At 41.0% G+C, this 14,199-nt stretch overlaps 1 protein-coding gene across 3 annotated transcripts in view; it reads right to left on the bottom strand.

The window, feature by feature from the left end:
• Positions 1–12,159: 12,159 nt before the first annotated feature.
• trim62.1 (tripartite motif containing 62, tandem duplicate 1) overlaps positions 12,160–14,199 on the bottom strand; it is a 28,586-nt gene continuing 26,546 nt past the window's right edge. For all 3 annotated transcript variants that reach the window (XM_046875393.1, XM_046875395.1, XM_046875394.1), the window contains one exon: positions 12,160–12,964. In XM_046875393.1, the coding sequence (XP_046731349.1) occupies positions 12,414–12,964 (551 nt within the window). In that variant the 3' untranslated portion in view covers positions 12,160–12,413. The remainder of the gene's footprint in view (positions 12,965–14,199) is intronic.

Here is a 14,199-nt window from a genome sequence, read left to right as displayed (position 1 = left end):
TGAAATGAAAAACTGCGTGTGTACAAAACGTAATATCACTACAGTGCAGATTTCTGTACATACACATTCACACCGAGTTCCCATCTGCTCTTATAATAAGCTCCACTCTTCTGGGAAGATGTTCCACTAGAGATTTGTCTCAATCAGCCACAGGGGTGGGGTGTTCAAAAGGATTTGGAGCTCAATAGCAGGAGATCTTCCACCATACTTCGTAAAGCAGATCTTCATGGAGCTGACTTTGTGCACACACGTCATGCTGGAACAGGTTTGGGTCGAAGGGAAAATTTCGAGACGTCCAATACAACTGTGTGCCTCCATGTTTGTGGTAACAGTTTTGGGTGGAAAAAAATGAGGTGTCTTCATAATTTTGGTCATATAGCGTATGATTGTTTCATTAGTCATCTTTATTATATATAAATAATTATTCTTACTAGGAATAATATAATATAAATGCCCAAACATGTGCTAAAAGCTTGCAGAAGAACCACATACAATACTTATGGCCACACTGAACATTATATATACTTCGGATTGATTGTGTGAGATTTTTGCTAACGGTCTACTCAGCGACTTTGTGTTTTGATATAAACAGACTAGAACAGACTCTAAGCGTCATAGCGTTATTATACATGTTTATTTTTAACATTGGCCTGCCTGAATACTCGATTCTGATTGGCTGGAAGGTTTGGTGATTTTTTTTGACATTTATTTGTTCGAAAAACATGTACCAGAACAAATGTATTTTAGACAGCAGCGTCAAAAAAATAACAAGAAGAAGCTTAATTAACTGGGATGCTTTTGTGCCTCAGACAGATGGCTGTACACACACACACACACACACACACAATTTTATAGCTGCTGTAAAAAGAAGAACATCCAGACTTGATTTGGACACCGTGTTTGCTTTCAGCTCCGGCCATTTACTAAAACTTTATTATCATTATTAGGTTATGAATAAACATGGAGCAATAAAATGTATGGCAGTCTGTAAGCATTCACATACGTTTGCGTTTACGATTTGTTTTTTTGTGTCAGTCTGTGTGCTGTTACTGTTTAGAAGGATGGGGGTCGCTTTTATTGCGTCTGTTAGAAACACTGCCACCTACTGTTCGAGACGAGAACTGCACACATCCACATAATCAGGGAGAAGTGGGAGCTCAGCTCCAGGGTTAGGGCTCTGGGTTACTGATTGAAAGAGGTGGCAAAAGCACACACATCCTTCACTTCAGTAGAAGTGCAGATACTCATGTTTTAAAAGACTCTGGTAAAAGTTGGAGTACTGACTGTACTTTTTTACTCAAGTTAAAGTACAGAGGTTTGGGCTCTGACATGTACTTAAGAAAAAGAGTAGCCATTACTACTATCTGTTTTAGTGTCACACTGGTAACTGGACCCCAGGTCACACACACACACACACACATACATGTACTTAAAATAATACTTTTCACGTTTTAATATTGTAATTAACATGCGCAAGGACAAACATGGATGCTTTATGCAAATGTATGTTTATTATTAATGGAACGGTTCTATTTAAAATACCGTGATTACTTGATTACGTGATTAATATTCTTGCAAATGTTTTAAAGTAATCACGGTGTTTTAAATTACATAAATTATCAGGACACCAAACGGAACTTTTGCTATGTTTCCACACGGACGATTAAGGAGGTGATACCGGAGAAAGCTTTCTATACATATATTTATGATGTCTGTGCGCCCTCTGTCTGTTTTCTACGGTGGCCGAGAAGAGCAAAACACATTAACAAATGCGAAAACAAAATAACAAATCCGAAAACACAACGACAAGTCAGACAAACCGGAAAAGGTAGGTATAGTTTGTGATCATTGGACGAGACACCTGTCATTCACCTGTATATCTTGATATATCTTGGATTTGTTATTTTGTTTTCGGATTTGTTAATGTGTTTTGCACGTCTCGGTTTTGTTGTTATTATAAGTGTGTACAAATAAAAGCAGACGCTTTACAGGTTCGAATGATCTATTGCTTATTTCTGCACGATCCAGAAAACAGAGTAATTTAATTTAGTTTCTGCGTTATGAAGAAGAAATGCCACAAAACGTGCCGGTGCGTTTGTCGACCCCAAAGGGTTTTAATTGTGTGCTGATTTAATTGTTGTCTGATTTGAGACTTGGCGCATCAGTAAAACAAATGTTTACTGATTTAAAAAATCTATATCTATTTTTTACATTTATTTATTTTTGTTTCATATCGGAGTGAAGAAAAGACCTCGTCAATAAATGTGTTGCTTTGAAGGTTTTAATTTCACCTTTTTCATATTTATCTATTTATATTTTCTATAAAAATGGTCAAATAGAAATGCGTGCTGCATTGATCGCGCGTTAATAAAAGTAGTGCTGTTACAATGAATTTGTACGTTATTAATTTTGACACCTCTAATTACTATATTAATACAAAACACATCTCGTAATTTACTTACGTAATGAATGAATCCAGACTGAACTTTCGCCATGTAGAACAAAAGTAGAGAAAAGATGATGATGATGATGATGATGATGATCAGTAATGTGTCTGTTCTCAGTCATGTTCTCATCACTGACTCCCTCTGTCTCATCCACGTTAACCCCAGACTTCTTACTGCATTCTGCCTGTTCATTGTAAGCTTCAGAAACTAGTCTACGTCTGTGGTGTGTGTGAGAGAGACAGGAAATGATACACCAGTGCATTGAAAAAAGCTGCGCAATGACAGGAAACAGATTTATGGGCTAAAAACTACGCAGTGAGAAAAAAATAATAATAATTTCACCAAATAGATTAAAACTAAAGGTGAGCAGTTTTAGAGTCTGATTAGAGTCTGGTTTGAAAATGTAGAAAGTACAGATATTTGTGTAAAAATGTAATGAGTGAAAGTAAAAATTTGCCCGAGATATAAATAGTGAAGTAAATTCTGATAGCAGAAAAATCTACTTAAATACAGTAACGAAGTATTTGTCCTTCATTACTTTCCTCCTCTGCTGTTTGAAAGGTCGGGGGTTTAAACCCAGGTATTGCCTTGAGAACCCTTTGTGTATGTAAAGGAAGAATTACACTGTGCTGTAAAGTACACGTGATGAGTATCAGCCCATTTACCTCTTTATAATCAGATACACAAATGAAGTGTTTTATCTCCGTAAACTCACAGTGGCATCAGTGTCACTGAGCATCACTTTACTTGAATGTAGAGATCGACCGATTAATCGGCTATCGGTAAAAATCCATACAGATAGTTTTTCCGGGTTCTGGTGCACTATACTATATTTATTATTCATCAGAATACTTTATTGACCCATTAGGGAAATTGTTTGCTTTCAAAATGATATATTTATTTATACACTTATAATTGAACAATTATATTATTATTCATTATTATATTATTATTGTATTATCAATTAATCGATTCATATTTATTTACTATTTTTTATTTTTGTAATAAAGTTCAGTACTATTTTAAATGGAGTGTTTTTTTATCCATTTTACAACTAACTCAGTTATCGGTAAGTACGATCCAATCCATCGGTCGACCGCTACTACTTTATAGAACGAGAGAAAGTTCTAATTAATGTTATTGATATAAAAAAATACATTAATGCATTAATTTTGATTAATTATACCTGAAACATTGTTTGTTTTAGACCTTTAATTATACAGGGTGTGAATGTCTGAGATGTAGAATGCTGATTAAAACTCATTTTATATATATATATTTTACTCTGTGCTTATAAGTATTGGAACACCTGACTTTACCACCCATATGTGGTTCTTCACAAAAACTGTTCCCACAAACCTGGAGGAACACATATGTATAGGACTTTTTCCACTTGAACTATGAGCCCCAAACCTGTTCCAGCATGACAAAGCCCCTGTGCACAAAGCCTGCTCTATAAAGATCTGCTTTACATGGGTTAGACGTGGTGGAAGATCTCCTGCTATAAAGCTCTAACCCTATTAAACACCTTTGGGATGAATGTGAACGCTGAGTGCACCCCAGGAACCTGCTCACCTCACCTACATCAGTGCATAAATCTTCATAAAATCTAGAGGAACATCAGAAGAGTGGAGTATATTATAAGAGCAAATGGAGACTAAATGTGCTCAAAAAGAAGTACACAGCAACCGTATGGTCAGGTGTCCACAAACTTTTGGTAGTACCTGCATGATGAAATGGAGTGTTCGTCTGTGCTGAAGTTGAGATGTATGAGAAAGCCGGTGTGATGTTGGAACGGGTGAAGGCGTGTTGAAGCAGGTACGCTGTGAAAAGAACACATCAAACGTTAAGCACAGACCTTCTCTTCTTCATCGTTCATGTTCTCAGAGAACCGGCTGCTTTGTTCTCTTTTAACCTGCAAAACAAAAGCGTCTTTCACACACACACACACACACACACACACACACACACACACACACACACACACACACACACACACACACACACAGTGCAGGTTCAGAAAGAGTTTATTTACAATACATACACTTTCTTTTCTCATGTATGTTCCTTTATAATCAGGGCCACCCAAGTGTTCTGTGAGTGGTGCAAAAATATTTGCCCCTCCCCCCCTCCTTTACACCTAATAACTGAAATGAAAATGTTGCACTCCACATGATGAAAGCGGACCCTGAGGGTAACCTTCTGAAGAACATTATAAAGCAAGCTCTGGTTCTAATCTTCCTTTCCAATGATTCAACTCTACCGTCTGCGAGGCCTGAAGTTACACGTTGGGACGGACACCAGAGGTCTCCCAGGTACTGCTGCGTTGGCACAAGCTTCCACTTCGTCACAGTGAAAGGAATGCTGAGGACGGCTTAAGCAACACTCGGACTTTCTCCTTGAACATATACACACCATTTACTTCCTTTTCAGATCTCAGAAGACCAGTATAGTATATGGCAGAGACATATTTTGCAAATTGTATTTGAAATACATTTTACTCACATGATATCTGTATTTGATAATAAAAATTGGCTTCCAAACTTTCCTTAGGTATTAACGTAGCCTAATTATTTGTCAGATAAATATGGAAAAATGTCATTATGATAGTAATAATGCTCTTTTAATAGACGATATATACGACGTGGTATCAAAAAGTTTTGAAGACTAGTTTTGTAACACACCAACAGATGGCAGCACGAGGCTACACGCACAGTCACAGGGAGCACCAACCTTCATAAGTTAGTGTGTCAAAAGACATCATCCTGTGTACATCAGGAGCTGTGCGACTGGTGCTGTTCTGACTACGTGCGCTACCACGGCTGCTATTCCGACCACGTGTGCACTCGGTCACTTTGCTCTCCTTACACGTGAGTTTCTGTAGACTTCACCCTCTTCCCAAAGATTAAGATGAAGCTCAGAGGTCGCCGTTTTGACACCGTCGTGGAGAAACGCCGATGGTGCTTGACACGTTTCGAAAAGACGACTTCCAGAACACGTTGCAGAAGTACACTGGGAGGCGCTGTATTGTTTAATGTAATTTCATAATGTAAATGTTTTGATTTAAATAGCAGGTTATAAAATAAAAAATAAAAAAAGTCTATGATAGTAATAATGCTCTTTTAATAGGCGATATATCTCATTTGTCTGTATGGTGCAAAACAAAAAAATAAACTAATTTGGCATTCGGAGGCTAAATAAATAGATTTGAAATACTAAAATCTCCACAATAATACTGTTAGTCACCTGGCCCGTGTTATTTTCTGTTACAGACCACCATTAAGGAACGGAAATATTATGTGGCCCTCGCAGAAAAAAGTTTGTGGTCCCCTGGCCATCATTATTAATATTAAGTAGACTCTAATGCACTGGGCTTCCCTTACGCTACATTTATAGAAAAAAAAATTATTGATTTATGAATCAAACAACAATGTACAAACTGTCACATGAAATGTATGTGAAATGTCTCTGTGGCAGATTTGCTCAGTTTCACAGTTTCATGTTGCTCTTTGTTCTGACTCGCTGTCCATGATGAAATGAGATGAGATCACGTGATACAGTAATATGCTAAAGTTGCCAAAGCAACACAGAGTTCAACAAACAGGATTCACGTGACTCTGTAACGAACATCTATAGCGAGTGTGGTAGGAGATAATCTTTGACAATCAGGTGCTGAGATGTACTAAAGGTGGCTAAAAGCTTGCCATGTGACTGTACTGACTCCTTCCTTCCTTCAGCACTCGCGCTGATCTTCCAGCTCTGTAGTGACAGCATTTCCTGCTCTTTTAATCACTGGGTGATGATGTGGATCAGACACAATGCAAGAACTTTTGACTGCGTGGGATGCTGGAGGTGTTTTTCCATGGAAGGAGTATCGCAGGATATCGCGTGCCGGAAAATAAAACGCGATCTGATTAACGTGAACCTGGTGAGAAACGAGAGATGAGTGTGAGATGGTGAGAGATGAGTGTGAGTGAGAAATGGAGAGAGATAAGTGTGAGATGGTGCGAAATGAAGAGAGTGAGAGTGATTGAAAGATGTGTGAAATGGGGATAAAGTTAGAGAAAAAGCAAAAGATAGAGAATGGAAGACAGAGAGAAGCGGAATTGTAGTGAGAGAAGGAGAAATAGGGGAAAAAATAAATAGTGTGAGTTTGAGAGATGTTGAGAGAAGGACAAACTAAGTGAAAGATAGAGGAAAAAGAGGAAGACAGTGAGAGATAATGAGAGATAGAGAAAGAAAGCAAAAACAGAGAAAAGATGGAAAGAGGCAGACAGAGAGAAATAGAGTAAGCCAAAGATAGAGAATAAGATTGAGAGATAGAGGGATTGAGGGACAAATAGTGAAAGAGAAATAGCAAAATTGAGAGATGAAGAGAAAGTGTGAGTGAGAGAGAGAGAAAAGGTAAAAGAAAAAGATAGAGGGAAAGAGATTAATTTAAGCAGTGATTTATTCATGTCTAAAACTCATTACATTAAACTATTATTCTTCTAATATTTTATGATAAAAATAAAATAAATATAAATTTATAATGTTTGAATGTGAAACCCTTTTATTTTTAAAGCTTGTGTTTTGTTGGCCTCATTTTGGGCAGGGTTTAAATCCAGAGACGGATCCAGTCAAGCATTTTTACACACAGCCCAGCTGTAACCTCCTGGCAGAGGCAAACAGGCAACAGGCTGAAATATTCTGTGGAACTCATGCTGCTGTTATACAGTGGTGTTTTTTTTTTTGTTTGTTTGTTTTAAAGTGTGTGTTTGAGAAAGTAATCACTAATTCATTTGGACAATTCGATCATTTCTGCCTAATTAAAACAGGTCAAAGATACCGGAGAGCTTCTGCCGAACGAACAATATTAGCGCAGCGTGATTTTGGACCTGTCCAAACCTGTCCAATTTCCTTGTCTTCATACAAAATAAATATATACAGTGAGGAAAATAAGTATTTGAACACACTGCTATTTTGCAAGTTCTCCCACTTAGAAATCATGGAGGGGTCTGAAATTGTCATCGTAGGTGCATGTCCACTGTGAGAGACATAATCTAAAAAAATCCAGAAATCACAATATATGATTTTTAAACTATTTATTTGTATGATACAGCTGCAAATAAGTATTTGAACACCTGTCTATCAGCTAGAATTCCGACCCTCAAAGACCTGTTAGTCTGCCTTTAAAATGTCCACCTCCACTACATTTATTATCCTAAATTAGATGCACCTGTTTGAGGTCGTTAGCTGCATAAAGACACCTGTCCACCCCATACAATCAGTAAGAATCCAACTACTAACATGTCCAAGACCAAAGAGCTGTCCAAAGACACTAGAGACAAAATTGTACACCTCCACAAGGCTGGAAAGGGCTACGGGGAAATTGCCAAGCAGCTTGGTGAAAAAGGTCCACTGTTGGAGCAATCGTTAGAAAATGGAAGAAGCTAAACACGACTGTCAATCTCCCTCGGACTGAAAAGAGCTGGGGCCACCGTTTCCAAGGTTACTGTTGGTAATACACTAAGACGTCATGGTTTGAAATCATGCATGGCACAGAATGTTCCCCTGCTTAAACCAGCACATGTCCAGGCACGTCTTAAGTTTGCCAATGACCATTTGGATGATCCAGAGGAGTCATTGGAGAAAGTCATGTGGTCAGATGAGACCAAAATAGAACTTTTGGGTCATAATTCCACTAAACGTGTTTGGAGGAAGAAGAATGATGAGTACCATCCCAAGAACACCATCCCTACTGTGAAGCATGGGGTGGTAGCATCATGCTTTGGGGGTGTTTTTCTGCACATGGGACAGGGCGACTGCACTGTATTAAGGAGAGGATGACCGGGGCCATGTATTGCGAGATTTTGGGGAACACCTCCTTCCCTCAGTTAGAGCATTGAAGATGGGTCGAGGCTGGGTCTTCCAACATGACAATGACCCGAAGCACACAGCCAGGATAACCAAGGAGTGGCTCTGTAAGAAGCATATCAAGGTTCTGGCGTGGCCTAGCCAGTCTCCAGACCTAAACCCAATAGAGAATCTTTAGAGGGAGCTCAAACTCCAGAGACCTGACTGATCTAGAGAAGATCTGTGTGGAGAGTGGGCCAAAATCCCTCCTGCAGTGTGTGCAAACCTGGTGAAAAACTACAGGAAACATTTGACCTCTGTAATTGCAAACAAAGGCTACTGTACCAAATATTAACATTGACTTTCTCAGGTGTTCAAATACTTATTTGCAGCTGTATCATACAAATTAATAGTTTAAAAATCATACATTGTGATTTCTGGATTTTTTTTTTTTTTGTCTCTCACAGTGGACATGCACCTACGATGACAATTTCAGACCCTCCATGATTTCTAAGTGGAAGAACTTGCAAAATAGCAGAGTGTTCAAATACTTATTTTCCTCACTGTAAATAAATAAGACACTCCACCTTGTTTGTTTCACCGCTCTTTATTCATACAATAAAACATTTCATCCCCATGAAGGTCCAGCAGTGTGTGAACACCACGCCACAGTGCGTGGACACACGATCTCAGATTCATCAGCGTTATAATGGTTATAGTAAACGTTGTAAAATAAACGATAATCACCCCAAAGCAGTCCCTAAAATCTCACAAGCATCTCTGCTCTGGATGTGCGTCTTTACACATCCCATAATACCGGGTGCCGCCTAAAGCCTTAAAACAAAAACAGAGCGAGCAGCCACACACACACACACACACACACACACACACACACACACACACACACACACACACATAAATAACCAAAAAATACAAGAGGTACAAGTTTAATACATGGAATGAAGAATTATAAGATTGGGGGGCACCAGAGAGAAACTGGTACACTTGGTCCACCAAGGATGCTGTTAATTAGTGCTGGTTAGCATCAAAGTGCTCGATTGGCTACGGGTGCGGCTCATCAGGTTCCATTATGGTACAGTGACAAAAAAAAAAAAAAAAATAATAATAATAATTTATGCTAGAATTGTGGGCAGGACTAAAAAATAAAACCTTCGAATTTGAGTACAAACATCAACTTTGGTCTTTGGGTGCCAATAATTATGGGAATGACATTTGGATCCTGAGCAGGTGGACTGTATAACTGAAACAATGGGAGCATCAATTGGTCATCATACTCCAGAGCTCCGGATCGACCGTTTGTCTTCTCTTCTCGAATGAATTCGTCTCTTCTTGATCTCACAACGGAGTTTAACCGCATACTAGTGTGTGTCCTGATAAAACCCCAAGTCGCACCTCCACTGCTAGACGTCACTCTGAACTACCCTGTAAAGCCAAATGTATTGACTTTTTCACCCAATGTGGTTCTTTTCGCAAAATTGCACACGTCTTTGGATGGTGTAGCATTGAATTTGTCCGTTGCTTGAACTAGGAGACCCAAACCTGTTCCAGCATGACAATACGTCTGTGCACAAATCCATGAGGCTCCATGAAGACCTCCTTTCCATGGGATGGATTTGGTTAAAGAGCTCCTGCTAAAAAGAGGTTTGTGAAGATGTTTGGGATGAATGTGAACGCTGACTGCACCCCAGGCCTCCTCACTTCCTGACCTACATCACTACATGACTTGACTAAACCCTTGTGTCTGAAATGTCCACAGGATCTGGTGGAACCCAGAAGAGTGGAGCTTATTATAATCGGACATAAGGACTAAACGTGGAGCAGGATGTTCAAAAAGAAGCACATAGCAATTTTATGGTCAGGTGTCCCCAAACTTTTGTCCATAGATTTGTGCGTTTTATTTCAGCTCCAGGTTTCAGTGTATCATTGCGTTCAGTCACAAAGTTCTGAGCAGGTTTTATTGTTAGCGTGAGAGACGATGCACTGGGGAAAGCGGGTTTTGCTGATGTGGGAACAAAAAGAAAGCGCCACAAATACAAAAGAACGAACTGTAAAGACTCCCTGAAGCATTGGCGCAAAAAAGAAAGCGGCGTTTCTTTCGTTATTTTTGTAATAACCAGGCTGCGTGTGTTTACGCTGCGGCTGTGGCGGCGTGAACGTCCCTTCAGGGCAAACGGAAAGAGGAACAAAGCGCGCTTCACAAACTAACGGACGAACGAACAACGTGTTTCTGTTTTTTAACAGAATTAAAATAGTGCAGAACTTTTATGTAAGACTTTAATGATGAACCCATGAGGTGCCAAAAGAGGGCACATGAGGGCACGCACACACACACACACACACACACACACACAGCCGGGTATGCCCCAAAAGAACAATAAAACATTTATCACCATGAAAAATAGAAATAAAAAAAGTTGTTGTTTTTTTGTAATAGATATGGAATGGATTGAGTTTGAATTCACAATAAAAATAGATTTTCTTTATATGTTCCTACCTGGTTAACACACACACACACACACACACACACACACACACACACACACACGTGTCGATAGATGGCCGAACACAATGAGCGAGACGTCCAGAAAAACAACAGTCGAAGAAAGAGAGGGAACATAAGGAATGCAAAAAAAAATGTAAACGAGTGTGTAAAAGAGCTCTCAATTCTGATTGGTCAACTATAAGTGACTGTAGAACAGCTCAGTGAGGTTTAAGGTTAAATATAATGCTTTCTGTGATAAAGGATGGAGGGAGATACGAGGTGTGTGTGTGTGTTCTATTAACTTGAATAGACGGTAAAAGAAATACTCCGACTCTCTTTCAAAAAGCTTTTTCATGAACGTTACAAAAAAAGGTTATCGTAACCATAAAGGGATAAAAAGTACACTGTAGGCTGTGGGGTAAAAGGAATAAAGTGCCCCAGAAATCTGCTGTTGCACCAAAACCTTCCACTTCTGGGGTAGAAATGGCAGGGTTTTATTCTTTATGTAACGGACAGGTGAGGTGACTTCGCTCTTCCCGCAGTGTCCTGAATCTCACACACACACACACACACACACACACACACCTCAGCATGTTGCAGTTAGCGCCACTCGACCACAAAGATTTGCTGGCGTGGGTAAATGTCACCTGAGCAGCAGAAGACATGTCGTTCTCATCACTAAAAGCCTCAAAACACACACACACACACACACACACACACACACACACACACACACACACACACACACACACACACACACACACACACACACACACACACACACACGTTTTTCATTAATCACTGGCTAATGCACGAGCTGGAAGAGGAAGAAAGGAACAGTGGGATACAGGACTGAACATTTCTGAGTCTGAAGCTGGTTGTGCAATGGATAATAAACATCACTTCATCTGCAATAGAACACAAGCTCTATCGCTCTCTCTCTCTCTCTCTGTCTTTATCTCTCTCTGTTCTCTATTTCTCTGTCTCAAAATTGATCTCTCTATTTCTCTCACACTTCATCTCTCTACAACTTTCTCTCCTTATTTCTCTGCTCTTCTTCTCTATATCTCTTGCTCTCTCTCTCTTCTTATCTTTCTTCCTATCTCTTATCTCTCTCGCTAAATCCCCCTCTCTTTCTTTACTCTCTCCTTTATCTTTTCCTCTCACTTTCTCGACAACGTTCTCTCTCTTTTACTCGTTTTCTTTCTCAAGAGAACTCGGCTGGAACCACTGGAGGTGGACAGGATATGAGTCAGAGCATTGTGTGTGTGTGTGTGTGTGTGTGTGTGTGTGTGTGTGTGTGTGTGTGTGTGTGTGTGTAGAAAGAGAGAGTGTGAGAACCACACCAGGACTATAAATGAGGAGAAACACTGGATGTACAGAAAGCTGACATTGGGACATCAGGACAGAGGGACATCAGGACAGAGGGACATCAGAAAGTAGAGAGAACTCGGCCACTGGAGGTGAACAGGATATTCGAGGTCACGTTGCTGTAAAGCACATCTGAACTTCCAGAACTTCAACACGCACCCCTAGCGCACGCACGCACACACACACACTCGCACAAGAAGAATGAAACACTATAGGTCTTTTGCAGACTGCCGGTGGAGTCAGACGTGTAAATCGGACTATAGTCGGACGGTGTTGATGCGTAGCGGCTGCACGTTCTTCCCGTTGGCGTGACTCTGGCCAGGGCTAAAGTAGGGGAAAAGCTTGACGGGGAACTTCTCTCGGTACGTGTAGAGCCAGGACATGTCGTCGGCGTTGTAGAAGACCAGCAGGCCTTTGGGGTAGTCCAGGTAGACGCCCACTTTCTCCAGCTTGCTCTTGACGTTCAGGCGGGTCCAGGGTTCGGTGCAGGCGCTGTACTGGTTTCCGTCGTGCATCACGATGCAGTAGAAGCCGCGGCTCGGGCTGATCTGGATGCTGCCCTTGCGGCTGACCGTCTCGTTGGCCACGCCGATCATCCACTGGGTCTTCTCTGAGACCATCACCTCCCAGTAGTGCACCCCCGAGCAGAAGCCCTCGGCCCCCAGCACAGACACCTCCACGTCGAAGCGGCGCGGCGAGTCCTGCAGAGGCTGTGGGTGCAGGTTCCCGTACGCCACGATGGTGCAGTCGTCAGAAAGAATCAACCGCTGGTGGGCCGTCAACGGATCCAGGGTCAAAGCTGCAGGCACTGGAGTAAACAATAATAAAAAAAAATCTATTAAAGACTTTCCTTCTTTATTCTTAGGTCAAATCTGATACCTAACACTCCCAAGATGTTCTACATGGACACCCTGAAGAGCAGCAGCTGCTGCTGTAATCATAAAGACTCATGTAAAACCCCCTGTGACACTGTGTGGGTCCTGCTGCAGCTTTATAGAAGGGTTCAGGGTCTCGTTATGGTGTGGTTTAGTTACAGGATCTGAATGAGCTCTGTTTCATGTCCTGCTGTCAGCCTTTCTTTCCCTGGCAGCCAGACAGAGACAGAAAGACACACAGAATGCAAAAGAAAAAAGAGAGAGAGAGGGAGTGAGAGAGAGAAAGAGAGAGAGAGACAGATAGACAGTGAAAATAAAAAAAATGGACAGAGACAGAGCAACAGAAAGTGAGAGACCGACAAGAGCGAGAGAGATAGAGAAAACGAAAGGACAGAGTACAAGAAAAAAAGAGGGATAAACAGAGAGCGAGAGAGATTGTATATTGGATATGTAAAAAAAAAAAAAAAAGAGCGAAAGCAGCGTGATGCGTGTTGCTCTGCTGAGACGAGTGGAGATCCTCCTGCTGCTGACTGAGGAACAAAAAATAAATAAAAGAGTTCATTTGTAAGCCGCGGCCTGGCGAATACGTCCCGCAGAGAGAAAGAGAGAGGATGGGGAGAACAGGAGGAAAAGAAAGGAGACGGGCAAGAGAAGAGGGGCGAATATGAGGAGAAAAGAAGGATTAGAAAGAGAAGAGGTGGAAGAGGAGAAGGGAGGAGAAAAGCAAAGAAGAGCAGAGAGAACAGAAGAAGAAGAGAAAAGAAGAGGGGAGAAGATGGAGAGAAAAGAGGAGAAGAAGGAAAGAAAAGGGCAAGAGGAAACAGGAGAACAGGAGGAGAAGGGCAATAGAGCAAGAGAAGAGCGGAGAAGATGAGGAGCACATGGAGAGAACAGGAGAAGAAGAGCAAAAGAAGAGGGGAGAAGATGGAGAAAAAGAGGAGAAGAAGGAAAGAAAAGGGCAAGAGGAAACAGGAGAACAGGAGGAGAAGGGCAATAGAGCAAGAGAAGAGCGGAGAAGATGAGGAGCACATGGAGAGAACAGGAGAAGAAGAGCAAAAGAAGAGGGGAGAAGATGGGGAGCACATGGAGAGAACAGGGGAGCACATGGAGAGAACAGGAGAAGAAGGGCAAAAGAAGAGGGGAGAAGATGGGGAGCACATGGAGAGAA

This window comes from Silurus meridionalis, chromosome 19 (assembly GCF_014805685.1).
Source record: "Silurus meridionalis isolate SWU-2019-XX chromosome 19, ASM1480568v1, whole genome shotgun sequence".
NCBI lineage: Eukaryota > Metazoa > Chordata > Actinopteri > Siluriformes > Siluridae > Silurus > Silurus meridionalis.
The sequence above is the reverse complement of the archived record's forward strand: the minus strand, read 5'-3'. Positions and strand labels throughout refer to the sequence as shown.